The sequence below is a fragment of the Geospiza fortis genome, unplaced genomic scaffold, assembly GCF_000277835.1.
Source record: "Geospiza fortis unplaced genomic scaffold, GeoFor_1.0 scaffold443, whole genome shotgun sequence".
In the NCBI taxonomy this organism is placed as follows: Eukaryota; Metazoa; Chordata; class Aves; order Passeriformes; family Thraupidae; genus Geospiza; species Geospiza fortis.
In genome coordinates this window covers 2,853,868-2,880,121 of record NW_005054335.1, presented here as the reverse complement: position 1 = coordinate 2,880,121, position 26,254 = coordinate 2,853,868, and the positions used below count along the sequence as shown (strand labels likewise).

The following is a 26,254-nucleotide window of genomic DNA, read 5'->3' as shown; positions in this document are numbered from 1 at the left end:
GTCGCCATTTTCTGTTCTTTGGCGGTGCGCTCCGAAGCCTGGCGGGAGGCGGGCGCTGATGTGTTCTGTCTCCTGCAAGCAGGTCTGGCAGGGCGCAGCGTGATGGAGGAAGACTGGAATGCGGAGATAGGGGATGAGGCGTTACTCACATCCCTTGAGAAGGTATGAGTGGGAGGGGTAGCTGTGGCGGTGGACTACGTTTGTTTCTTTTCCTTCCTCCAACCCGTGTCCCTGCAGGTTGAGTGGATGCTAGGCAGTGGCGTTCCCTGTTCTTGGGATGTTTGGAAATATGGTAGGCAGCCATAGGAGTTCACTGTTACCAAAGAGGAGTTTTTTTCTCTGCACTAGCAATTTACTTGCTGCTGTTTTGTTCAGATACTAGAGATTGTTGTGTGCTTAAGTGAGTTTGACATGTCGGCTCTGTATAGTGTGATTTTTGGTAACTTTCGGATGTGACCAGTATGCTGTTTAGTGTGAAATGCATCTTTCAGAAGATGCAGAAGGCAACTTCTTTCCAGTGCATGACTTAGTAGTTGTGTTTGTATTTACATGCTTTGTTAGGCCGAAAGTCGTCATGTTGTTGTGCCTTTTCTCTTTCTGCAGGTTAGCTTGCTTGAGAGACCAAATGACACCTCGCCTGTCTTTAATTCAAGTGTGGACTCATTTGGTATGTGAAAGGCAGTTTTGACTTTACTGATGTTTGGAAGAGTTGGTCCCTTGAGCATTGTACAGGATTAAAGGAAAGTACAATATTATTGTGATGTTTTCATGGTATCCCCATGGAATAGTAGCATCAAATTATATAGGTAACATAATGAATAGGCTTTATTTTTGACTGTCAGTGCTTCCTTATTTACTGCAATTATACAGTAACATATAACTACTAATGAGTCAAAGATAGCTTTGAATTTTAACTTAATTATTTTTTTAATTATAGGTACTGATGAATTTGTGAACTCACAGCATCAGCCAGTGAGTAGTTTTGATAAAGGAAGAAATTTTGCAGCCAAAGGTAACTTCCAGTAGTGATTGTATTTCTAATGGCTAATTGTGTATGATACATTAAATTTTGCCATTCACCACTTTCAATCAGCAGGCAGGTTCAGCTCCATGAAAGTAGAGCTCTGTCATGCATGACCATGGCTTGGGAAGTCAAATGCCATCACTCCAAATGCCCTCCTCTTCCTCCTTCTTTCCCTGCATTTATATGCTAAGCTTGATGCCACATGGGGTGGGATCAGCTCTCCTGGCTCTGTCCCATTCTGTCTTGTGCTCCCTCACCCCCTCTTGCTGGTGTGGTGGGGTGAGGAGCAGAAAAGGCCCCAATTCAGTGTGAGCACTGCTCAGCACTAACTAAAAATGTGCCTTTATTATCAGTACTGTTTCCAGCAAATCCAGGGCACAGCCCTGTGCCAGCTGCTGTGAAGGAAATTAACTCTATCCCAGGCAAACATAGCACAGTTGGTTCTTTGAAAAAATTCTGTACCATTTCTGCATCCTTTTTGTTGAGCCGTGTTATGGTGGGTGAATGCTAGGCTTAGTTGGTGCTGGGCAGTTTTGCTGTGGGCTCTCCAGCAGCAAATATGAAGTAACTGGTAAGCTGTATTTAAGATCTGTTGTGTTTATGGATACTTGGAATGCTATCACTTGTATATGAGCCCTTAAGATATAATTTTTATATCTCTAACTGATGTGGAAAAACCAAACTGACTGACATACTGATATACACACCAAGCTTTGGTGGCAAAGAAGCCACAGAAGCTGTGCTAGGAGAACTTCATGGTGTCCTGTACCAGATGATGCTCTTTGTCATTACAATATGATAGAACAGGTGTTCAGCTGAAAAATAAGGACTAAGGAGTAAATGATGATCTAAGCTGATTGTTTGGACCTTGGATAACACCTGAAACTTAAATCTAAAATGAGGAATACCTTGGTTATGCATATGACTTACGTTTATGCATATGCATATGTTTATTTATTTTCTCCTCAGAAGAGTGACTAAGGAAGGGCATTAGAAATAAAAAATACACTACATACTTACTGCTGACTGAATAGGCAGCTCTGAGTAATAAAAAAATAGAACTCTGCAAATCTGAAAGACGTGTTTTCAAGTCCTCACTTCACAGCAGGCAGCAACTGGCATTGCCACTTTATAGGACTAGTTAAGAAAACTGTGAAGGGACAAATGCTGTCAGTTGCCCTTGAACCAGAAGTCTTAATTGATCTGTGTGATTACTGAAGAGTTGAAGTTTGAGGCTTGATTAGCATATACTCATGTAAAGTCAAATACTTAATGACGCAATGTTTGCTTTACTTCTTGAAATTGTACAGGAGAGCAGTATTGTTTCCTGTCAGGCTTCTTGGCAAAAAGTACATCCTGTCTTCATTTTTCTCATGTTTAGGCAAGTCACTCAGTTGTATATTGAAGTTCTTGTGAAATCATTAAACAAGGACTGAGAAGAACAATTACCAAAAATAAGGGGCTTGACCTGCACATTAGAATTAGGCAAACATCAGTGATTGTGTGCTATGCTGTGCTGCAGGTTTTCAAGAAGGAAATGAAGACGATGCCATTCCACAAAACACAGGGTTTAAAGGATTTGGACAAGGTGAGCGTTAAGTTGTATGGTTTGTATGATGGCAGCATTCACTGGCCTTTCTTTCTGGCTTTGCTTGTTCCCTGAGAGTGAGCAGTCAAGAGTGAAAGTGTTGAAGTGATTTCTTTTCTTCATTCAGGAGAAAGGCACTTGATGTGCCGATGCACAGGCGAGCAATGTGAGTTATTGTGTGCTGTGCTGTATTGTTGCAGGTTTTCAAGAACGCAATGCTGTAGATGGTGCTAGTACACAAAACAGAGGGTTTGAAGGATTTCATGGTGGCTTTGGACAAGGTGACAGTAAGTTTGATGGTTTGGTGTTTTTTTGTACTGAGTGGTTTGTATGGGTACAGTGTATGTTTGGTGACCTTCCTGATTTTTTTTTTTCTCCCTGAGAACTACCAGTACAAAGGTGAAATCAGTAAAATGGCTTCTGTTCTTCATCCAGATAAATGGCATTTGATCTGTACATGCAAAATTGAGCAAACTGTGTTACTTTGTTATGTTGTGCCTGCAGGTTTTCAAGCAGGAAATGGAGAAGATGCTGTTACACAAAACCGAGGGTTTAAAGGATTTCGTGGTGCCTTTGGACGTGGTAAGTTTGTTGCATTGACTGGTTTGTTTGATGGCAGCATACACTGGCCTTTCTTTCCAGATTTTCTTGTTGCCTGAGAATGAGTAGTCAGGAGTGAAAGTGTTGAAGTGATTTTCTTCATCCAGATGAAAGGCACTTGATGTGCCGATGCAAAAGTGAGCAAAATGAGGTACTATGTGCTGTGCTGTATTGTTGCAGGTTTTCAAGAACGCAACGCTGTAGATGGTGCTAGTACACAAAACAGAAGGTTTAAAGGATTTCGTGGTGGCTTTGGACAAGGTGAGAATTGCAGCAGCACTTGCCTTGCTGACAAGTGTCCTGGCTAGCAAGCAGCACTGCTAGCAGTCTGCTGGGGCACTGCCCCACCCGCGGGAGCACTTGGCTCAAGGGGCAGTGCCTAAGGAGAGCCCCCATGTTATAGTGGAGAGCAGTCTCCTTTGGACAGCCTTGGAGTCCGCTGTGGCCAACAAGAATAAGAAGCGTCCCTTAATCTATAGCGAAGTCCTGGTTTATTGTAATCCAATGGGGTGCAACAGGAAAAGGGCACCGAGGGGCAGGTGGGTTTAAAAGGGACCTGTCCTCAGACAAATCAAATTACAGGTACATATGAATGACATAAAGGGAAAACCAACAGAAACTAAGTGAAGGAAGGAACCCAGCCTCTGAACCAATCACTCCAAGCTCTGAGGAGAAGGTTCCAGAGAAAAATGCAGGGTTGGAAAGTGATTGGCAGGGCACTGGGGGGAGAAAACCAATTGTCATGGAAACAGGGAGAACCAAGGGGAACCAATTAATTGTCATAGTAGCTGAACGTCTGACAGGTACTGAACCTTGGGAAGCGCGGGAAGGAGAACTTGGGCGGAACTATTAACAGAATATGAAAAAGGGGAATTGGAACGAACCATTGAACACTGAACACACTGCAACAGAGAATAAGCTTGATGGTTTGGTGTTTTTTTCATGCTTAGTGGTTTGTATGGGTACACTGTATGTTTGGTGATCTTCCTGGGTTTTTTTGTTCCCTGAGAACTAGTATGGGGAATTGAGAACTCCTGCTGTTAGTTCTGTTCTTCAGCTGTGTTGTGGAATAGGAATAGTCTTTTTTAAAAATGAGTATTACTGGGTATAATACAGTATAAGTTGAGTTAATGAAGAAGTTGTTGGGACTGTTTCTCTGCAGGCTGTTTCTTTGCAAATTTCTCTGTTGGAGCAAATAGCTGGCTTTAGTTGTAGCATTTGACGATACTAGTGTGTGATTTAGAAGAGCTGATCAAGCAGCTACCCCCCATCCATGCCAGCCATTCAGGGGAGTGAGGGGCAGTGTTTAGGCCACTTGCACGTGATTTAAAATGCTCTAGTGGCACTAGTGACCAGGAGTGGGCGAACTGAGGTGTGGCCCCTCAGAGAGAGTGTAGTATGATAAGTAATAGGTGTGGGGAAATGGGCATGGCAGGGCAGTGAGGGTGTGGCACAACAGGGACCTGTGGTGTGTCAGTTTGTGTGGCAGTTAGTGCAGGTGGGGCACAGCCATTGTCCTGGTGATGGGTTGTGTGTTAGGTTGGTGTGATATTTCAGCTGTCTTTTTTTTTGTTGATGTTCCACCCACTCCCTGTTTACTAGATCCAGTACTGATTTACAAGTGGTCAAAAGCTATTGCTGTTGCTGCCACCAGCAAGGGTTTGCTAACCTAGATGGAACTCTACCAAGAGGGAAGCAGGTATCCTGGCCACTGGCTGCAGGAGGTGTCTGAGCCTGGTGTTAGTACCAGAGGATGGTGCAAAAAAACCTCTGTCTATGGTGTAAGCAGGTGTGTGATTTACTCTGTCTGAGGGCAGAGCTTAAGAGGTGGAAGGGCCTGAGGAGTATTAGAGGAAGCAAAAGAGAAATAGACTGGGGGCGTAACACCCTTCCAACTGTAGGAGAAGCTCTGCCCCTCTTGCTGCTAGGCAGGAGGAGGAGACCTGGTAGATGGAGGGGAATAAAGAGGTCCCTGCCAGCCCCCTCTGCTTTCCCAGGTGCTCTTACAGATTAGGTATGAGACCCTAGATTTTTTTTCTTTTGTATCATCTGCCTGACCCTAGAGGGTCAGACAGATGATACAAAAGAAAAAAATCCGTCGGGAGGGTCCTGCAGTTGTACTTACTCTGTCAGATGGATCACAGCCTCAGGTCTTGAGAAGAAAGGAAGGATGGTTATAGTAGGTGACTCCTTTCTAAAGGGAACTGAAGGCCCTGTCTGTTGACTGGACCCACCCCAGAAGGTGGCTCTGCTGCGTCCCTGGGGCCCAGCTACAGGATATCACCAGGAGACTGTTAACCTGTTCAGCCCTCTGATTATTACCCACTGCTGGTTGTCCAAGTCTGCAGTGATGAGGTTGATAGAAGGGCACCAGTGCATTTTAAGAGGACTTCAAGGGTCTGGCTTAACTGGTTCATGGGACAGGAGCACAGGTGATGTTCGGCTCTGTTCCTTCAGTAGCAGAGATGAATGATAAAAGGAATAGGAGAACCCACATTATCAGTAACTGGCTTAAGGGCTGGTGCTATCAGCAGATTTTCATTTTTATGATCATGGGGCAATTTTCACAGCAGCAGATGTGTTTGAGTCACACATCTGTCTAACAAGGATTCTAGGCCAGAGTTGGCAGGGCTGATTGAAGGGGCTTTGAAACAGGTTTGAAGGGGGAAGCAGATGAAACCAGGCTTTCTAGAGAGGAGGCTGAGGGTGATAAGCCAGAGTCAGCAGTGAAACCAGCCCAGCTGAAGTGCATGCACACAGATGCATACAGCTTTGGTAACAAGAGGAGCTGAAAGACGTTGTACAGGACGAAAACTGTGACATAGCAGCCATCATGGAAATGTGGTGGGATGACTTACCCAACTAGAGTGTTGCAGTGGATGTCTACTTGCTCTTCAGAAGGGAGAAGAGGTGGAGGGGTCACTTTGTATTTTAGAGAGGGTCTCAACACTACAGAATGTATGATTAATGATAATAAGACTGTGTGCCTATGGGCAAGGATCTGCAAAGGGCCAACAAGGCTGACACCGTGGTGGGTGTTTTGCAGACCACCTAACTAGGAGGCAGAGATGGATGAATTACTGTGTAAGCAGCTGGAGGATATTTCAAGATCTTTAAACCCTTGTTCACCTAAGAGATTTTAACCTACCAAATAATCTGCTGGGAGCTCAACACAGTGGAGAAGACAGAATCTAGGAGGTTCTTGGAGTGTATGGAGGACAGCTTCTTGTCACATCTGGGGAACTACAGGCCTGTCAGTCTTCCCTTGATGCCCAGCAAGATTATGGAACAGATCATCTTGAGTGTGATCACATGGCACATACAGTATGGCCAAGGTATCAGACCCAGCCAGTGTGGATTTTGGAGTGGCATGTCCTGCCTGACCGATGTGATCTCCTTTTGTGACCAAGTGACCCACCTAGTGGATGAGGGGAATGCTGTGGATGTTGTCTGCTGGGACTTGAGCAAAGCCTTTGACACCATCTTCCATAGCATATACCTGGAAAAGCTGTCAGTTTATGGCTTGTGTCATGTGCTGGATTAAGAACTGGCTAGACAGGTGGACCCAGAGAGTTGTGAATGGTGCTGCATCCAGTTGGTGAGCAGTCAGTCACTTGTTGTGTCCCCCAGGATCTGTGTTTGGCCCAGTCCTGTTTAATATCTTTACTGATGATCAGGATGAGGAGATTAATCTACTGTTAGCAAATTTGCAGATGACACTAAGTTGGGTGTGTATGTTGATCTGCTGGAGTGCAGGAAGGCTCTGCAGAGGGACCCAAACAGGCTGGATTGATGGGCTGAATCTAGTGAAATGCTTCACAAGTCCAGGTGCTGGGTCCTGCCCTTGAATCACAACAGTGCCCTGCAGCACTACAGGATGAGGCAAAGTGGCTGGACAGCAGACGGGCAGAAAGAGACCTGGGGTACTGAGCAGCCAGCTAGACATCAACCAATGTGGTCAAGAATGCCAGTGGCATCCTGGTCTGGATCAGCAATAGGGTGGCCAGGAGAGCCAGGGCTGTGATTGTCCCTCATACTTGGTTCTGGTTAGCCTGCACCTTGAGTATTGGCCCAGTTTCCTCAGTTTAGGAAGGACCTTGAGATGCTGGTGCAAGTCCAAGGAGGGGCAACAGGGCTGATGAAGGGTCTGGAGCATAGGTCCTATAGGGAGCAGTGGAGGCAGCTGGGTGTGTTAAGGCTAGAGAAAAGGAGGCTTAGGGGAGACCTTATCACTCTCTACAACTGCCTGAAAGGAGGTTACAACCAGGTGGGCATCAGCCTGTTTTCCCAGGCAACTAGTGACTAGACAAGAGGAAATAGTCTTAAGCTGCACCAGAGGAGGTTTAGGCAGGACATCACAAAGAAGTTCTTCACAGAAAGAGTGATTAAGCATTGAAATGAGCTGCCAGGGAGGTGGTGGAGTTACTGTCCCTGGAGGTGTTTAGGAAAAACCTGGACCTGGCACTCAGTGCCATGGTTTTGTTGATGAGGTTGTGTTCACTCATAGGTGAAACTTGATGACCTCAAAGGTCTTTTCCAACCTAGCTGACTCTGTGATTTCTGTAACTTTATACTCTATATGCACCTGTATGTTAGAGGTCCCAAAGATGGACAAAGAGGTATACCTGAGTCTGGAACTCTCAGCTTTAGAGAGAGAGGAACTCCTGCAGATGGTGCAGATGAGACTTCTTAGTAGTGGGGGTGAACTGTACAGATTTCCTCATTGGTGAGTTGTGGGACTGTAGCTGATTTTTAGCTTGACTGGGACTTTGAGCAATCTGATTTAGTGGGTGGCAGCCCTGCCCATAGCAGGGAGGTTGTAACTAGGTGAGCTTTAAGATCCCTTCCAACCCAAACCGTTCTATCATTTCTATGCATTTTCAGAAGTGCTCCTTAGTATCTGAAGAACAATTGATTTGACTATATTTGGTTCAAATAATGATTTTTAGTAAGTGTTGCAGAGACATTGTGGTAATAGTCATTGAGGACCTAAAACAGCATCTTTAATACTTGATAGCAATTAATTTCTGTTAAAAAACAAGTTCATTTTTTACAAAACCAGCACAGTTTCTATTCTTTCAAAAAAATTAATTTTCCCAATTTTTTGACTGAAGCCTGTTGTGGTAGGGGAATGCTAGACTTGACTAAGCAGGACAGCAGCACATTGATGGAGGGCGTTGATGACAAGCCGTTTTGCTGTAGACTCTCTAGTAGGAATTATGAAGTAACTTGCAAACAATATTTAATGTCTCTTGTATTTATGGATACTTAGATACTGTCTCTTATATGTCAGCCTTTAAGATGTAGTTTTTATTTGTTGATGTGGAAAAACCAGACTGACTGAGGCGCTGGTATACACCAGGCATTGGTGGAGAGGAAGCCACAGGTGCTGTGCTAGGAGAAGTTCATGGTTCCTGAACAAGATGATGCTCTTTATTTTTACATTATGATAGAACAGCTGAATCCTTTCTAGCAAAAAAGTATCTTTATTTTTCAGATATTTAGGAGAATCCCTTTGTTATATTGTACTTTTTATATGAATACAATAAGGACTGAGAAGAACAATTACCAAAAATAAGGGGCTTGACCTGCACGTTAGAATTAGGCAAACATCAGTGATTGTGTGCTATGCTGTGCTGCAGGTTTTCAAGAAGGAAATGAAGAAGATGCCATTCCACAAAACACAGGGTTTAAAGGATTTGGACAAGGTGAGCGTTAAGTTGTATGGTTTGTATGATGGCAGCATTCACTGGCCTTTCTTTCTGGCTTTGCTTGTTCCCTGAGAGTGAGCAGTCAAGAGTGAAAGTGTTGAAGTGATTTCTTCATTCAGGTGAAAGGCACTTGATGTGCCGATGCACAAGTGAGCAAAGTGAGTTACTGTGTGCTGTGCTGTATTGTTGCAGGTTTTCAAGAACGCAATGCTGTAGATGGTGCTAGTACACAAAACAGAGGGTTTAAAGGATTTCATGGTGGCTTTGGACAAGGTGAGGATAAGCTTGATGGTTTGGTGTTTTTTTCATACTGAGTAGTTTGTAGTGTATGTTTCGTGATCTTCCTGGGTTTTTTTGTTCCCTGAGAACTCCTACTGCTCGTTCTGTTCTTCATCTGTGCTGTGGAATAGGAGTGATCTCTTTAAAAAATGAGTATTACTGGGTATAATACAGTGTAGGTTGGGACAATATAAAATATTGTATGCAATACAGGTTGGAGTTAATGAAGAAGTTGTTGGGACCGTTGCTCTGCGGATTTGTTGGAGTAAATAGTACTGGCTTCAATTTTAGTATTTCACGATACTAATTTTATACCCCCTATGTGCTACGTATCTGTTACTTACAGGTGGTAGAGGTAGGCAAAGGGACATACCTCAGTCTGGAACTCGTGATTCTAGAGAAAGAGGAATACACACAGATGATGCGGGTGAGGCTTTTTAGTGGCAGGGGTGAGCTGTATGGATTTCCTCATTGGTGATCAATGACAAAGCAGTTCCTTCTTAATTCTGGCAGATACCGTCCCTAATTTTTCTTCCTATTAAGAACTTTCTGCAAATGCTGGATATCTTGGTTGTGTGCCTGGAAAGACACGTTTGTAACATGAATTTTGAATTCATTTGAATTTTAGTTACTGGCTTTTCAAAGTTGTAGTGTTATGTTGTAATCTTTTTCTTTGTCATGCTGAGGCTGGTTCAGTTAATGCACAGTGAAGTGGAGGTGCTGACCCCAAAGGTGCAAGTAAGCCTTAAAAAAACTTGCTAAGTTTTGAAAGAATTGATCTAGACTTCTACCCTTCCACCCTCTGTAAGAGGAAATATTTTATTGTCAGTGCTGAAAAGTAAGGTATATAGCTCTGACAGGCCACTTACTCCTGATTTAACTTTGTTTTAATTTTGGGGGGTTTTTTGTTGTTTGCTAGGGATTTTTCCCCCGTAGTCCTGCTGTATTCTTCTGCCACTGATGCTACTGTACCTGGCTACATATGTTGTCCTACCTAGAGCATAGTAATATATTATTCACAGAAGTACCATAATTCAAACTAGGAATGGGATTAAACCAGTGTAATGGTCAGTGGATGGCTGATATTCTCCATGTAAGAACATTTTGTGTGATAACTGTAAAAAACTTCATTGTAGAAAAGATGGCTAAATGGCTCTTTAGTCAGAGGGTGAGCTGCAGTGAAGCGTTGGAACAGGTTGACCAGAGAGCTTGTGGATGTCTTATCCCTAGAAGTGTTCAAGGCCACATTCAGTTGGGCTTTGACTAGTGTGGTGTAGGGGAAGATGATGTCCATCCTGTGGCATGGGGGTTGGAAATGGATGATCTTCAAGGTTCCTTCCAACTCAAACCATTCTGTGATCCAGTGGTTAGTATATGTGTCCAGAAGTGATACTTAATATCTGAAGAACAATTGATTTGCCTCTGTTTGACTCAGTTCAACTCATGTTTTCAGATTTTTAGTTCAAATAATGATTTTTAGGAATTGAAGTCTTTATAGAGGCAATGTGCTAGTGCTTATAGTGGATTTAACTGCGTCCTTAACACAGAATTCCTTTTTCATGACTATAGTGTAAAGTATTAGTGTGTTAAAAGCTGTTCTGGGCACTGATAAACAACAGTTGCATCCATCTGTAGGGAATTTCATGTGGAAAGAGAGTTCTTCAGAAAGAGTAATTTGTTGTGTGGGAAGCATGTCCTTCCTTGTGTTCTAAGAGTGTGTGTCTGTCTGGATGAAGAAGAGCCTAATTTAATTTTTCTGAGTACCTCTTGAAAGTGGGGTCCTTGAGTGAGTGTGAGACATGAATGCTTTACAAGTCTGACTTCATATGGAGGTGAAAATGGAAAAAATGGAGGGAAATCCACATGACATCTCACTGAACTTAACTTCAGTAGCTTCATACTTAAAATAGTTTTATTTTAACTTCTCCTTATATTGTTTGTGAACTTAAGTGGTTATGTTCTTAAGGTCCAAAGGTGACTTATGTGCCCCCTTCTCCACCTGATGATGAACAAGGCATCTTTGCACATTACCAGACAGGAATGAATTTTGACAAGTATGATGAAAACGTTGTTGAAGTGTCAGGACTGGACCCTCCAGCAGCATTAATGGTTAGTGAACTGCTTATTATCACAGTTTACGTGAAGCATGATTTACAGTGATGTGTAGTGGGTTCAATATTTGCAGCTAATGAAAATAGCTGCAATAAAAAATATCAAATCTTGCAGATAGTGTGATGTTGGAAGGAGGTGCTCCCCATTTGAAAGATAAAAATTTGAATTCGCAGTAACTAACAAACTACCTAAGTGGTCCAGAGAAAGTAATTCTGGATATATAGGAAGAACAGTCATTAAATTGTGGAAGAATACCAGTTTAGATATTGAAAGAAAGAGGTCTTTGGCAACAGTTTCTGGGCAGGCTGATATAATTACCTTATTGAAGTCAATTACTGAGGGATCTTCAAAAATGTAAATGAACATCTGTTGGAGTAGTATGTGTTTAGACAGAGGGTTTTTTTAAAAGTAATTTTTAGCCCTGTTCTCTGTGCTTGCAGTTCATTGTTTAACATATAACTTAGTTTATCTATAATTGGTGGCCAGTTTAAAAAGTAAAAAGCTCTTTTTAGGGAAAAGAATGAGGAGAGAAGTGGAGAGGGGTTAGTAGTACCTGTGTTGAAAGAGAAGATGCAGAGGTGTTCTCCCCATCCATCTTGAGAAAGGTGGTCTCACTGAAGTTAAACTGATTTTTGTCACCTGTGTTGCTTTTTGGTCCTGGCTACCCTTGCTGGTTTTAGATACCCTTGCTGGTTTTAGTACAGAGACCATGTGTAACTCCTACATGAAATAAAATTACAGATTTCGGGTTTTTTTTCATAGCATGCTACGTGATTTTACTTGCTTGAATCTAGGTATACGACTTCTGAGCAATTCTTTGTTAAAACTAGTAAGACCAGCTGAAAGCATTCATAACATTCGCTGTCTTGCAGACAATGTTACTTGAATTGCTAGCATGAGCAGATTCGTGAGACCTTTGGGGCTTTTACCTTTAGGAGCCTTGGCAGTGTAAATGACTGGTGAGACTACCTCTATAGTTAACGTTCTTAAGTATTTGGATGTCTCTATCATACAGTAAGCATTTTGGGTTTTAAACTTTCTGCGTTCTATGATTGTGTAATAACTATTAATAATTTTCTCTTACAGAGTTTTGCAGACACTAACATGTGTCATACTTTAACTGTGAACATTGCTAAAGCTGGGTACTCTAAACCTACTCCAGTGCAGAAGTACAGCATTCCTATTATACTGGCGGGACGGGATTTAATGGCATGTGCCCAGACAGGATCAGGAAAAACTGTAAGCATTTTGTGCAGTATTTATTCTACTGACAGTATTGGATCATGAGCTTTCAGAGGGATGCCTCACTCTTCCTCATCTCACATGCTTGACTGCTTGTTGTCCAGTAATTTCACTTGCACAGCAGTGGCAGGTATCAGGTACAGATATGAATGATGATAGGATTGTCACATTTTGGCCTTTATTCTTTATTTTACTAAACTAGTATCTTGGTACAGCAGGCCAGCCTTCAGAGATACAGCTGTGGATTCAGAAGTATAGGCAGGCAGTCCTAGAAACTGTTTATGTTTTGTGTGCATGTTTGTTTGTTTCTTTATTTTTCTGTGATGTGTGGATGAGTTTTGTGTGTGTGTGTTTTTTTTTTAACTTACACCTGAGTGTAACTGTGGTGTGCAGGTTTGTCATACTTGGTTTGATGAAATCTGATGTGCACCTGTCTTGGTTTTAGGTGATTTGGTTTTAATCATGGAACAGTGCTGAGAGTTGATACTAAGCTGAAAATTGTCTCAGCTTTTTAAACTAATATACCCAAGCATAGCAACTGACAGCTGGTGGATGTGGATGTTTGGTTATGAATGTAGCTTTTTGCTATTTAATTTAGTGTGGAATCCTAGTTTTGTTTTAAGGTAGCTTGCTAGTTCTTTTGAAAGACCTGTTCTGTTTGCAGAAGGGGAAACATCCAGAGTCTGTGCTCTAAATATTCTGAATGTTTTTATGCAGATGCAGGTTTGTGGCTATCTAGTCTTATGTGGAAATAAGCGTGCTGGTGTGGTGTAGCTGTGTTGCAAACTCATCTGCCGTTCTAGTAGGTTTTGGTCTTGGTTTACTTAATTATCAGGGTATATAATCAATGTATGGAACTGTATGGAAAGTTAGCCACTGCATGATTGTGTTCCTGTGTTACTAGACTGTGAAGATCCAGAGATCTACTTTCATACTGGTTAACAAGGTTCAATGTTCTCTTGTGCATTCAGGTCAATCCTTCTGCAGTCTGATGTTCTTGATCATTGTGTATAGTATCATTCAAGCTTTAAGATTGATACACAGATTTTTATGGGAAGCTTTTAAGGTTAAACAGTGCAAATACTGCTGTGGTTTGTTTTTTTCCCCAGGCAGCATTTCTTGTACCAGTTGTGGCCCAAATGATGAGGGATGGTGTAACTGCCAGTAGCTTTAAAGAGCAGCAAGAACCGGAATGTATTATTACTGCTCCAACTAGAGAACTGATAGTTCAGATCTTCCGAGAAGCAAGAAAATTCGTGTATGGGTAAGCTTGTGCACTCTTGCCTGGTATTGACAATTACTTCGCTTGAATCAGCAGTGGTTTATTTTTTTCATAAATACTTGAAAATTTTTTTTGTGCCCATCAAATTAAAAATACTTGAGTTTAGATGATAATGATTTCAGATTATAGTACAGTTTAGTGGGTTTCTTGCTGTACAACTAGGGATTTAAGTGCCTAATCTTTCTGATACTGGGGTGGGTGGATGGAAGGCTTACTCTGCCTTGAAGAGGACATAAGTAATTCAGCTTATCACTGGTGAGAAAAGTGAAGTTTCTTAGAAGACTTGCTAAGAAAGTTTTCCTGTCTGACCTTTCAGGAGCCACTCCAGCAGTCACTCCAACACCACCAGGGACTTCAACTGTTGGGACCAGATTCCCTTTGCAGCAGGTGGCTCTAGTGAGCTGCTTGGTGCCCAACTTAACTTCGTACACACACCACTTGGAGAGTCAGATGAGGTTTCCTCACTGACGTGACCCCAGGTTTCCCGTAGTAGAATCTCAGACCTCTGTTTACTTCAAGTAATTTCATTGTTTTGCAGCAACGTGTAACAGCTCAGAGTGTCTCCTGAAGGGAACCCTGGAATCACAGGGCTTTTTTATATGCTCACAGTTTATGTACCTAATATTTTGAGGTCTTTTTACTAAGTTATTTGCTCCTGCAGAGTCTGAGCATCAGGTGACCTGGCTAGTGATGCAGGTGCATGTGCCTTTTGTTAAGTAAAGGGTCAGCACTGATTCATGGTCTTTTGCATGGGCTCCAGCGATTTCTTGCCACCCAGAGGTCAGTCTGCAGTTTGCACTGCAGCTGCACACTGAGCTACCTGTGCTAGATATATTCAATATGAAGAAACTTCTTAGCTTGTCTTAAGTAATTTATATTTGCTTTACTTTCATCTTGGCAAAATGGAAGTGAGTGTTATGGGCTTTAATTAATTTCCAGTGATGGTTTCTAATTACTCCTACTCCTGGTGTTTCTGGTCTTAGACATGTCAGAGCTCAAAAAAACTCTTTGAGCTTTCAAAACAGAACAAGAGATCTAAACTTCTCACTAAGTCCTTGAATTTTGTGTGAGAGTGCATTTGTACTAGATTTGTCATGAATGTTTTTACTAAGTAATAGGTTTTACCAGTGTACAGAAGAGAATTAAATCGATGTTATATAATGGTTTGTTACTGTTTGGAGGTGAAATGCAGAGCATCATCGCTGCAGAATCTGGTGGGATAAACCATACTTGCTTTTTTTCAAGCAAACTTACACTTGGAGGCTCTCTGCCTTCAGGAAGAATGATCATGTTTGCGTATCTACTTACTAAATAGGTTCTTAAGAACAGCTTCTTAATCTCTAAAACTGTTATATAACAACTTTGTAGCTGATTCTGTTCATTATGCTGTTTTTAAACTAGATACAGATGATTTCATCATAAAACAATACTTGAATCTAGAAAGTTTCTCTTACAGCTGACTTGTAGTAAAAATGAGAATGAGTTAAACAGTATCAGTATGTGAATCTGTAGTGTCTAAAGAAGAGCTTGCATATTGATCAGTTGAGATTCATAATCTTAGGCTCTTTGATTTATTTGCAAATAGGAATATGAAATATGTATGTATACTAATGACGGATAAATACTGAAATTGTGGGATTCCAGAGGGGAATGTCTATTCTTGACGAAAGCTTTCTGAAAATTTGTGTTTAACTTTGGTAAAAATTTACCACATTTATCTGATTACCATTGTTGTGTATGAAACTGAATTAGTATCTTCAGCAAAAGACCATTTGAATTTGTGTGTGAAAATTCTCATTGTGTACATGTAAAGATCTTAGCAGAAGATTATAAAGATGAGCTTGTAAACATGATTTAGAGCTGCATAAGGTACTTGTTGCTCAGAGAAGTGGTTTTCTATAGAAGAGTATCTACTTGATCTAACCAAAAAGCACGGTGGGAAGAGCACAGAGTAGTATAATCTTTGGGTGGATTTGCTGTCTAATCCTTGAGTCACACACTGTGTATGGCCAGTGTGATTAGCTGCTTTACAAAGATGCCACGTGTGTATTTATTATTTTGTCCCTTTTAAGGTCTGCAGACATGCCTTCTGAAGCTCTAGAGGCATATTTAGTGGTGGTTCTGCTTTTTCTGAGGATGCTGTATAAAGGGGGACAAAGTCTTAATGCTCTTTTGACTGTTATTGTTAGTAGGTCTCAGTTGAAGAGAGGGGAGAATGCAGACAAAATCAAATGTTTGTTCCTAGCAATCCACTTGGGCAGCCACTGTTATGTAGTATGTGGGGGAACTGTAAGCTTACTCTGAGTGGGTTTCTGGTTTTTGGATTGAGCTGTATGCTGAAGGAGTTAAACCACTCTTAAACTGATGTGTGGTAGATCTGATTATTTTATATGAACTTTCATGAAACAATACTGTTTGCATACTTATATAATTAATCCAAACCTTTTTCTACATTATAGAACTTGTATAAGGCCTGTTGTGGTCTATGGAGGTACACAAACAGACTATTCGATTCGTCAGGTAAAGCAAGGCTGTAATATACTGTGTGCCACTCCAGGAAGGCTTCTAGACATCATTGGAAGAGGAAAGGTAACATCTTAACACTTCATCTGAATTCCCTAAATAACCTTAACTAAAAGACAAAATACTATTTTTTTTGTTCTTATAAATTAATAGAAAAGAGATTGGTTTTTAGTGGCTCAATCAGTATGCCTTTGTACAGGCACTGAAATACAAGTGAGGTTTATCTTAGACTGTCTGAATTCCGTGAAGTTTTTGAAGGAGAGTAGCCTGAGTCTAGATCTCTTCAGTTACTTTCAGTGACTGGATAATATCAGTCTAAATCAAAGTGGCTGCAGTGGTCATGGCAATAAAATTTTATAGCTTAAATACCTGGAACACTTTCACGTAGTTCTTGTGGCATGTTCTGTAATAGATCTTCACTTGATGTCCTGTTTGTTTTGCTGCGGTGGCTTTTTATCTGTCTCACACTATATTTTCATACTGATCTAAAATACAAAAAGCAATATAGTACTGTATTTGAATTTTTATTTTCCCCAGTCATTATAAATTCATATTAAAATTTTACATGTTAGTGTGGTGACTCAGGGATATTCACTGAACAAACAAAGTTTGGAAAAACACTTGGTAGTAAACTGGAGATCAGTTTTCTGCAGTTGTTAGGCTTTTAGTCAAAAGTGATAGTCTTCTTCAGCAGCGGTGAAGTTGTAATAGTATTACTAATGCTTTCTGGTGTAATTATTTTTCAGAAAAATAAAAAAAGTTTTTGAGAATCTTTGAGGGTTATAAGAGAACCTTTCTAAAACTCAAGGCATAATTTCAAAAGAGATGGACTGAATTAAGCACTGGAGTGAGAATTTGTGCAGATTAAAAGGCTAAGTAGAGGTTGAGATGTAAACAAACCATGATAACTTTCACTTTTTATTAACTTGAAAGAAATAAGTAAAAGGTGGATTTTGCAGTTAGGGTATTTTGCAAGTGCATACTATCAGTGAGCCAATAATATTTTTCTTTGACTGAAATACTTGCAGATTGGTTTGCATAATGTGAAATATTTGGTGCTAGATGAAGCAGACCGCATGCTTGATATGGGTTTTGGTGCAGATATGAAGAAGTTGGTATCTTTCCCAGACATGCCGCAAAAAGAGAAACGCCAAACACTAATGTTTAGTGCCACTTTCCCTGAAGAAGTTCAGAGGTGAGTAGAATAAAAATAGAAATAAATCTAAAGATGTATAGAACTAAATATCTGAAGAGTTAAGAGCGCTCCTTATTTTTAAAAGCTTGAAAATACTGGAAGCTATGATATTAATATTTATTGCTTAATTTAATCAGATACTCTAAAACATCAACTGCTTAATTTAGGTGGGGACTCCTAAGCAATTTAGAAAAGTGTTCTGAATGCTTTTAAATTCTACTTCTGCAGAAGTCCTCATGTTCCCCCGGTTGGTTTCTTATTCCTCCCCCACTGCATCTCTGCAAGCTGAAAACCAGTGATGTTGCTGGTAACACCATCTTTGACTAATGAGACATAGCAATTATTGCTCAACTTAACAGTGTTCATAGTACTTAATTCTTATGTAGGTAGTTGGTATTTATTTTCAGTAGTTTCAAAGCTTCTACAGATGGGTTTATAATACATCTTAGCATGTTTACTACTCATTAACTTCAAAGTTCCTCTCCCTTAAGGGAACAGTCTTCAACAGATGGTATGGTTGCTGAGTAACAGAACAAAACAACTAATTCTGAGCAGATGGAAACTTCTTAATATTTCTTCTGCTTTTTGAGACATCAACATCTAAAATTCACTGTTAAATCAGAAAACTCTCCAAACTTCAGTCACAGCGCTGCAAATAATTTTGATGAATTCTGCGGTAGGGATACTGTTAAGAGTGTTGGTAATTCAGTGAGTCAAATCCTGACAATTTCCTTTGGTTTCAAAAAGTCTGAAAGATCTTTTTTGAGGCAGGGAGAAAATACTTCTGAGTAATTTGCTGTCCTGAATGAAAGAGGGCAATGAACTGCTTTCTCCCATTCAGTCAGGTAGTTCTGACCACTGATGTGGAAATGTATCACCTTTCTTAAAGCAGGACTCATGTGTTGTGGCTTTGGTTCCTTGTCCAGACTTTTTTCATAGGGTTCTTTGTGTGGAAGAGTAATCTTGTAGTGAACTAAAAATGACTTTGTTTACTTAGCTGGTAATCAGGCATTCAGATGATACTGTACACAACTATAGTTTGTGTTCATTCCTTGTGTTTACCTGTTTCTTCAAGAGTGTGGTCTTACTTGCCAGCATATCCTGGGAAAAGACCAGGTGTGCATATCTTCCTGTGACATACACAGTGTGCTCTGATGCACTCACGGTTTGGGTTTGAAAGAAGAATCTGGGTCCCTTTTAGGTCTGTTTTTATCGTAGTGGTTTTGCTGATGCTTTTGCTATGTATTTTTCTTGCATACTGGGGGATGAATCAAGAGTACTGTAACTACCAGCGACTGAAAAGAGATTCCTTGAACTCCTTGTTGAAGATATTTGCTGTCTGCTTCTGTTAAATGAAAAAAATCCATCAGACCTACCTTTCTACTGTCAGTCCTGCAGGATTTACAAGTGCTGGTGGAAGACTTTGAAAACATGAGTGCTTGGATCATGGTTTGGAAGTGCATAATAACATTAGAGTCCTAGAAGCATTTAGGCTGGAATAGACCCATGAGCTGACTAAGTCTAACCATTAACCCAACAAGTGAACCACTAAACCAATGCCCCAAGTACTGCATATGTGCATCGTTTAAGTACCTTCTGGGGTGGTGATGCCACTGCCTTCTAGGCTGCCCTGGTCCATTGCTTGAAAACTCTTTCAGGGAAGATTTTTTTTTCCTAATAGCTGGTCTAAACCTCCCCTGGTGCAACTTTGAGGCAGTTTTCTTTTGCCCCTGTCATTCTTGTAACCTTTTGAAACTGAAATGCCTAAAGGTAAAGTTCACATTTTAGAATGTGAAAACCCTTGTTTCCTGGAGTCAGTTCATTCCTGGATTTGATGCTTTTCTGGTGCTGAAGTCAGGAAAGATAATGATTTCCCCATACTGTGCTACCAGGAGAACTTTAAACTGTATAATATTTTGGTAGTGTTGGACACAGAGGTGCTTTCTTTGGACCTCTTGGGTTCAGATCATCCTGCATTTCTGTTAAGTGAATATAATCAGATTCAGTTTTAACATAACATTTGGTTTTACACCTGAACTTGTTTCTACTATTACATAGACCTTTGATCTGATAGTTGAAGCTCTTTCTGTACACGTGAGTTGAGGGAACTATGCATTTTTCTAGTTGACTGGAGAGCTTGAATTTAGCGTTTGAGGCTTTATATTTCCCACTAAAAGGCTGTGGTTTAATGAAAGCTAGCAACTAAGTACTGTATAGCTGCTTACCCTAGAAGGCTGCTCCAGGGTCTCCCTGAGGCCTTTGCTTCCCCAGGCTGAACAACCCCACCTCTTGCAGTCTGTCTTCAAAGGAGAGAGGTGCTCCAGTGTGTTACCAGGTTAGTGGCCTCCATCAACTCATTCCAACAGGTCCACATGTTTCTTATACTGGGGACCCCAGAGCTGAACACAAGTGCGGTTGGGTCTCACAATATCAGATCAGAGGGGCAGAACTGCCTTCCTGCCCCTGCCAACCACATTGCTTTGGATGTAGTCCAGGGCACAGTTGGCTTTCTGGGCTGCAAGTGCACCTTGCTGGGTCATGTCCTGCCCCTCATCCCCCAGCACCCCCAGGTCTTTCCCTCCAGGTCTAGTTGGGGTTCATTCTGTGTCCAGCCTGTACTTGTCCTGTCAGCCTCTGTAGAAAGTTTCTCTGTCTTTTTTGTAAACCCTCTCTAGGTGTACTGGAAGGCTGCGATAAGGTCATTCCAGGCCTAATAATCTCCACTCCTCAACTCTGTGTTTATCTTCAGGGGAGAAGGGGGTACAGTCTTCTGATCATCATTGTGGCCTCTCTGAATCTTCTCTGATATGTCTGTCTTCTGCTGAAGATGCCACAATGGGATGCAGTACTCCAGTTGAGGTCTTAAAAAGGCAGAGTAGAATCCCTTGACCTGCTGGTCACACTTTACACAGTCCAGTATGTGGTTTGTGTGCTGGACCAAACTATGCAGACTCTTCTGGCTTTTTAAAAATGTGTATGAGACTACTTGTATTGTTCCTCACAAAATGGAGGATAAAAATATTATTTGTAAATGTTTCTTAAACATAAATGAAAATATGTGCTTTTAAAGCAAGAATAATTACTTAATATTTTTCATGTTGCTCAATTTTGTCTCTTTTTCAGGCTAGCTTGTGAATTTTTGAAAACTGATTTTTTATTTGTTGTTGTTGGACGTGCGGGTGGAGCGTGCAGTGATGTTCAGCAAAATATTCTTCAAGTTTCTCGGTATTTCAAGAGGGATAAACTGATAGAAATTCTACACAGCATAGGTAACTTTACTTAATGCCAGTTGTTCACCAGAGAAATCAAACTTGTTTGACTTTAAAATTATGTTTGAAAGGTTATGGCTGTATGATTTTGTTGTGTGCTTTACAAGACTGTTGATGAAGCTTGAAGCAGAACTTGGGGAGTTGCAGGTTTTTAGGTGTATTTGTGTAGGGGTATTTCATAGTCATAGGCTAGTTTGGGTTGGAAAGGACTTGTAAATGTAATTGAATCTAGTCTAATGCCTTTTCAATTATTCATCTCTATTAAGTACTATCAGACAACCTTCCTAGATGGCTTTCTACTTTATATGATCAGTTACAATACTTCAACATCTGGGGATACTATCTCATGATTACAGGGGTGTTAAATTATTGTGTGAACGTTTGGACCTGTGTTTTATTAGTGTCTAGGATTTTTCCATATTTGTTGTCTAAGTTGTTGTCTTAAGACATACATGTCTGTGTGTCTTAAGTTTTAATGCTGAAGACTGAATGTGAGTTTGGAATCAAAAAATGGTCTGTGGAGTCTTGCTGTTCAGTGCTCAGGATAATGTACTGCTTTGAGCTGTATGCTGTAGAAAGGAAATGCATGCATGTTGCAGGGAGGAATGTTTGTTTTCTCATTTTCTTGAGGAGAAAAACAATGTGTATGTCTTCACTCAGTTTCTGTATTGATACAGAAATTGATGGATTGAATTTAATTAGCTCAGAATAAGCAAAAAATTACAGTCATACTTGAGACTTTATTCAAAATGTGTGCCTGTATTGGGTGTTAATATAGATAAATATTTGGTGTCAATATAGATAAGACTACTCTTAAATAGTGAAAATTGTGTCATGATTCAAAATGCAATGGCTTCAAACTTTTGTTCAACATAGGTAATGAACGAGCTCTGGTCTTTGTGGACACAAAGAAAAAAGCAGACTTCATTGCATGCTTTCTTTGTCAAGAAAATATACCAGCCACTAGTATCCATGGGTAAGTGTTTTTAAAGTGAAAGTCACTTGTGTCTTTTTAAGAACTTTTGTTGAGGACTCACATTTGGCTGTATCTATGTAGTTTAGCTTGCCATGTGTTCTGACAGACACCACAATATCAAGGCTGAAGAAGGGCTAAAATGGTCTTAGCAGATGCAGGATGTTTCTGTATATCCTGTGGCTGTTGGATTTGTAGGTGTGTGAAAGCTGTATAGCTCTTCAGAAGATCTGGCTTTTCATTCCCGGCGAGCCTGAATTGTTAACCCACAGCCCCCTTGTGTGGGAGCAGGTTCTTAATACATTTCTGTAAAATTACTATAGTGTGAATTGAGGTATATGTACAAAAACTGGTTCAGTGGAACTGTCATGAATGTTACTGGTTTCTGATTAATTTTACCTTTATGATTTGAAGTTACGATAGTTACTGTTCTCTGGAGTAGTGGTCATACCAGGCTTCACTAAACATCCCATGTTAGGATCCTGAAGAGCACTGGTTAGCTTACTAATTTGTTTTCTTACTTGGACAGTAAAGAACATGAATGATTTCTCATCCACCGTAGTTCAATACTGGATAATTTGTAAATATTCTTCAAACATGGAAACACCAGAGGAAATCTAGTTTCCTTGTTTCGATGATAAACAGAAGACAAATTCTGTACTGTTGACTGGCCACAGTTGTTTTTAGTATATCTGAAAAATGGCCTGTGCAGGGGTCTGCGTAAACTTTGTTTTTGATACTCTGGCTCCCTGCTACAAAGCTGTAGGAAATTTTAATCAATTAAGCAAGTGGATTTTTTTAAGAGGTAGTGGGTTTGATGCATAATTATCTCCAGTTCTTTTAAAAAACGTCCATTTCTCTAGAGACTTAAGTTTGAAACAGTTGCTTTTCCTTGCTGCTCTTCAGTTAAAAAATGAGAAAACTGAAACAGGGCAGCATATGAGTTATTTGGGGCTTTTCCCGCCCAAGAGTTTCTTTCCGTGAAACATGGCATTTAAATTATATCTTGAATAATACTGTGAATTTTAGAGATAATCCATTCTCAACCTTGTTTTCTTTCTAGAGATAGAGAACAGAGAGAAAGAGAAATAGCACTTTGGGATTTTCGTTCTGGAAAATGTCCAGTTCTTGTGGCAACCTCAGTGGCAGCAAGAGGTCTGGACATTGAAAATGTTCAGCATGTCATTAATTTTGATCTTCCTTCCACCATTGAAGAGTATGTACACCGAATTGGGCGAACTGGTCGTTGTGGAAATACAGGGAAAGCGGTTAGCTTCTTTGATAACAATTCAGATGGTCATCTTGCACAACCTCTAATTAAAGTGCTTTCAGATGTAAGTTTCAGATCTTGGTGCTAAACCTTTTATTTTCTTTAAGATTTCACTTGAATGTACTGAACAACTGTGACATTTTTGGTACAGTTATGGAACGCTTGATCTGAATTGGTAAAGCAAAGTCTCTGAATTGGTTTTAGGAAGTTCCTGTTTGGTTGACAGAAGTTGCTTTTGAGACTGAAGGAGGGCAACTCCCAGTTAATACCCAAAAGGTAGGTCTGGAAATTAATGGAAAGTCTTGGCTATTAGAACTTTGTCTGAGACAATTGAAAACTGTATTTAGTGGTATATATCCAGAGTAATGAAACTGTTCTGACTGTAATTGTGTCCCTTTTCTTAGTTGTGCATCTTCAAATAATTCAATATTACTGAAACTAATTTCAGACAAGTTGCTTGACTTGGGCTGTTACAGTGTGTCCCCTTAATAGGTGCTGCAGTCTTGATCTATAAAGTCAGGATTCCTCTGAAGAAAACATTCATGCAAACATTAACAAAAGCTGTAGTTCAGAAGTGTCTGTGCTACAGGTGTACGGTGGGAGCATATAGTTCCTGATTATACAGTTACTGCTTGTTATGAATCACCTCATCAAGCAGTTCAGTTGACTGAAAACTTCAGTTAGTTATAGTTAGGTAAATGCCCTGGTCTGGTCTGTGTCAAAATTCTTGATGTCTGTGGTGGGGAGAAGCTTTCTAGTCTCTTGCTGTTGGTAATTTTAGATTCTGTGCTTTCTCCTATTTGAAATTGAAAGCCTTTCCTTCATATCTTGATTCCATAAGAACTTTTATCACAGATCAATTGCTTCCAAATGTTACAAATGTATTTCCTTTGAGACCATAGTAGAAATAACTGTTCTCAGTGCTTACACAATGTCTGAAGCTTCACTTCAAGCTCTAACCTTCCTTTCATTATCTTTTCCCATATGGGTGTGATTGAAAGCTTTGGATGGTTTGGGTGTTTTTACCTGGCTGGCTAGTCCCTTTACTGGATCTGAGTAATTTTTCTGAGGGTGGGGGACTTCATGAGATGTCAGGTACACAAATGTTGCTTCCTTCTCAAACTCACAGCCTCACATTACAGCTGTTGTGTATGTTTGTACAAACCTTTTCTTGCAGAGTTATTCTTGACTCAGTGGCTCTTTGTTGTATATTCTAGTTCAAGGACACTTTATTTTTGCTTTTTCACTAGATTACTTTCAGAGGTGGATCTCACTAGGTTGCTTCCAAATGCATGTCTCCAGCCTTAGTTTAGTGTCTCCCAGCATTTCATGAAATCCATAATTTCTAGGTCCAAGTCCATCACAGGCCTTCACAACCTTGGAGTAATCAAATTTGACTGTGACTCTTTGTCCAGAACAGAATAGATTTTTGTGTGAAATCCGTTGGCTTACTTTGGGAATACTACTTTTAGTATCACATACATACAGTGCACCAGCTTCTTGAGTTGAAGAACGTGAGGTTATAATTATGAGACCTTCACGTGTCAGTCTGACAGAAATTCTTCATTTGTAATTAGCCCCATTTTTCATGATCAGTCCATTTGATAATCAAATAATGAATTTGAAAGAGGAATCCGTTGAAGAATCTTACGTTATTGTTTTGAGGCAGTCTTAGAGATTACTGAGCTTTATTTTTTTTCCAAAGGAAAAGGATTTGCATTACTGGGAAGGTAATGCAGACAATCATTCTGTAGTATGTAGTGGAAAAGGAAGTTTTTTCCCACGATTGTATGAACTGATTTGTGTTGGGTATGAAAAGAAGTTGAAATGTGAACTGTGGGAAGTGTTATTCCCACATGTGATAAAATCTGAGGTTGGCTAAACTGCAGTAATTTCACACCAGGGTAAAAAAATCCGTATGTATAGAGATTAATGATGAAAACTTCCTGAGTGTTCAGACTACATGGAGATAGGTGCATGCAGAAAGCTAAAATTGTTTTGTGGTTACTTACCATTAAATGATTGCAAGTGTTAATAATTCTAAACTAAATTCTAAACACCTGTTGTGTTTCCTAGAATTACAGAGGCAGAGGCAACATGAATGCAAGAGAAGTAAAGATGGACTGTTCTGCAAGAGAAGTTGAGTCATGGGATTAAACTGCTTTTATACCAGACTAGTTTGTACTGTGTTTTACTGTAAGTGAAATGTTGCATGAGAAGATAATTTTGTGAAGACCCAGTTTGGGAAGGAGCTTTATGTAAGGGTTCACGTAAACTGTTCCTTTTTTTTGTAGCGTGTCAGTTAAAAAGTTTGCATCTTGTGTTAAGATGATTTAAGGATCTGTTAAATAGCTCTTCAATAAAAGTTTGAGATGTGCACTTGTTGCCTCTGTATCAGCTATTTGTTATTGCAGTTGGAACTTAGGTCAGTGGTTACACCCACAACTTGGTGAAAATACATCTTTTTTTATGGAGAAAGGATCAAGAGAAGGATGGAGCCATGTGTTGCATCTAGTAGAATGTTTTTAGCTTTGACTGATACAAATACACTTCTGCTGTCTCTTGTGGAAAAGTTTGCTTTAGAACAAGCTTGGTGCCTTACATCCAAGAATTTTCCCAGGCTCATAGAAGCTGTAGGAGGTAAGCAGTCACTAACAGTTCTAGATTTCCATAAAGTTTCTTTTTCATTGGATTTATGCTACACAGATGCATATCATTGGGTGCCCAGAGAAAAGAGCATGGTCATTACATTTTGCACAGCTGAACAAGCTGACAGGCTTCTCATGGCTTGCTGTTTAGCACACAGTGCTGAGCACTATGTCTTGTACAGTCTTCCCACTAAATCCAGGGAGAAAATACTTCTAAATCTGCTTACAGGATAGGAGCCATAGTACCCAAGTTAGTGAGAATCAGAACTAACTAGGCAATACTAGGAAATCTCTCATTGTGGAAAAGTGGGCTGTCGTTCTTCGTATGAATATCTTTGCAAAACTATTTACTTAAATATCTACTTAGAGAAATACTGTTAATTTTTAGACTGTAATTTTACTGCTATATATTATGCAAAAAGAGTAAAGACTTAATTGTATACCTGAAAGTGAGCTGAATGGGTTGCTGCTCATAAATAGCGGATGTGTTTAAGCTTTATGTTAATAATTCAGAGTGAAATACTCTGGGCAGTATGGC

General features: G+C 40.3%; 1 protein-coding gene across 1 annotated transcript; it reads left to right on the top strand.

The window, feature by feature from the left end:
• The first annotated feature begins 102 nt into the window (after positions 1 to 102).
• Positions 103 to 25,225, top strand: DDX4 (DEAD-box helicase 4). The gene is made up of 21 exons (XM_005422022.1): positions 103 to 162; positions 604 to 667; positions 938 to 1,012; positions 2,547 to 2,612; positions 2,813 to 2,893; positions 3,117 to 3,194; positions 3,393 to 3,473; positions 7,811 to 7,885; positions 8,855 to 8,920; positions 9,116 to 9,196; positions 9,549 to 9,629; positions 11,169 to 11,311; positions 12,401 to 12,553; positions 13,666 to 13,820; positions 16,298 to 16,427; positions 17,390 to 17,556; positions 20,680 to 20,825; positions 21,702 to 21,801; positions 22,862 to 23,132; positions 23,273 to 23,344; positions 25,145 to 25,225. The coding sequence occupies exons 1-21, from the start codon at positions 103 to 105 to the stop codon at positions 25,223 to 25,225; spliced, it is 2,226 nt and encodes a 741-aa protein (XP_005422079.1).
• Positions 25,226 to 26,254: the final 1,029 nt, after the last annotated feature.

Bases quoted from the DNA above. Each gene is read 5' to 3' on its own strand.
- DDX4 (XM_005422022.1), top strand. From the start codon at position 103: ATGGAGGAAGACTGGAATGCGGAGATAGGGGATGAGGCGTTACTCACA. The intron at 8,921-9,115 runs GTGAGCGTTAAG...GTATTGTTGCAG, and splicing joins GTTTAAAGGATTTGGACAAG to GTTTTCAAGAACGCAATGCT. The intron at 11,312-12,400 runs GTTAGTGAACTG...TTTCTCTTACAG, and splicing joins ACCCTCCAGCAGCATTAATG to AGTTTTGCAGACACTAACAT.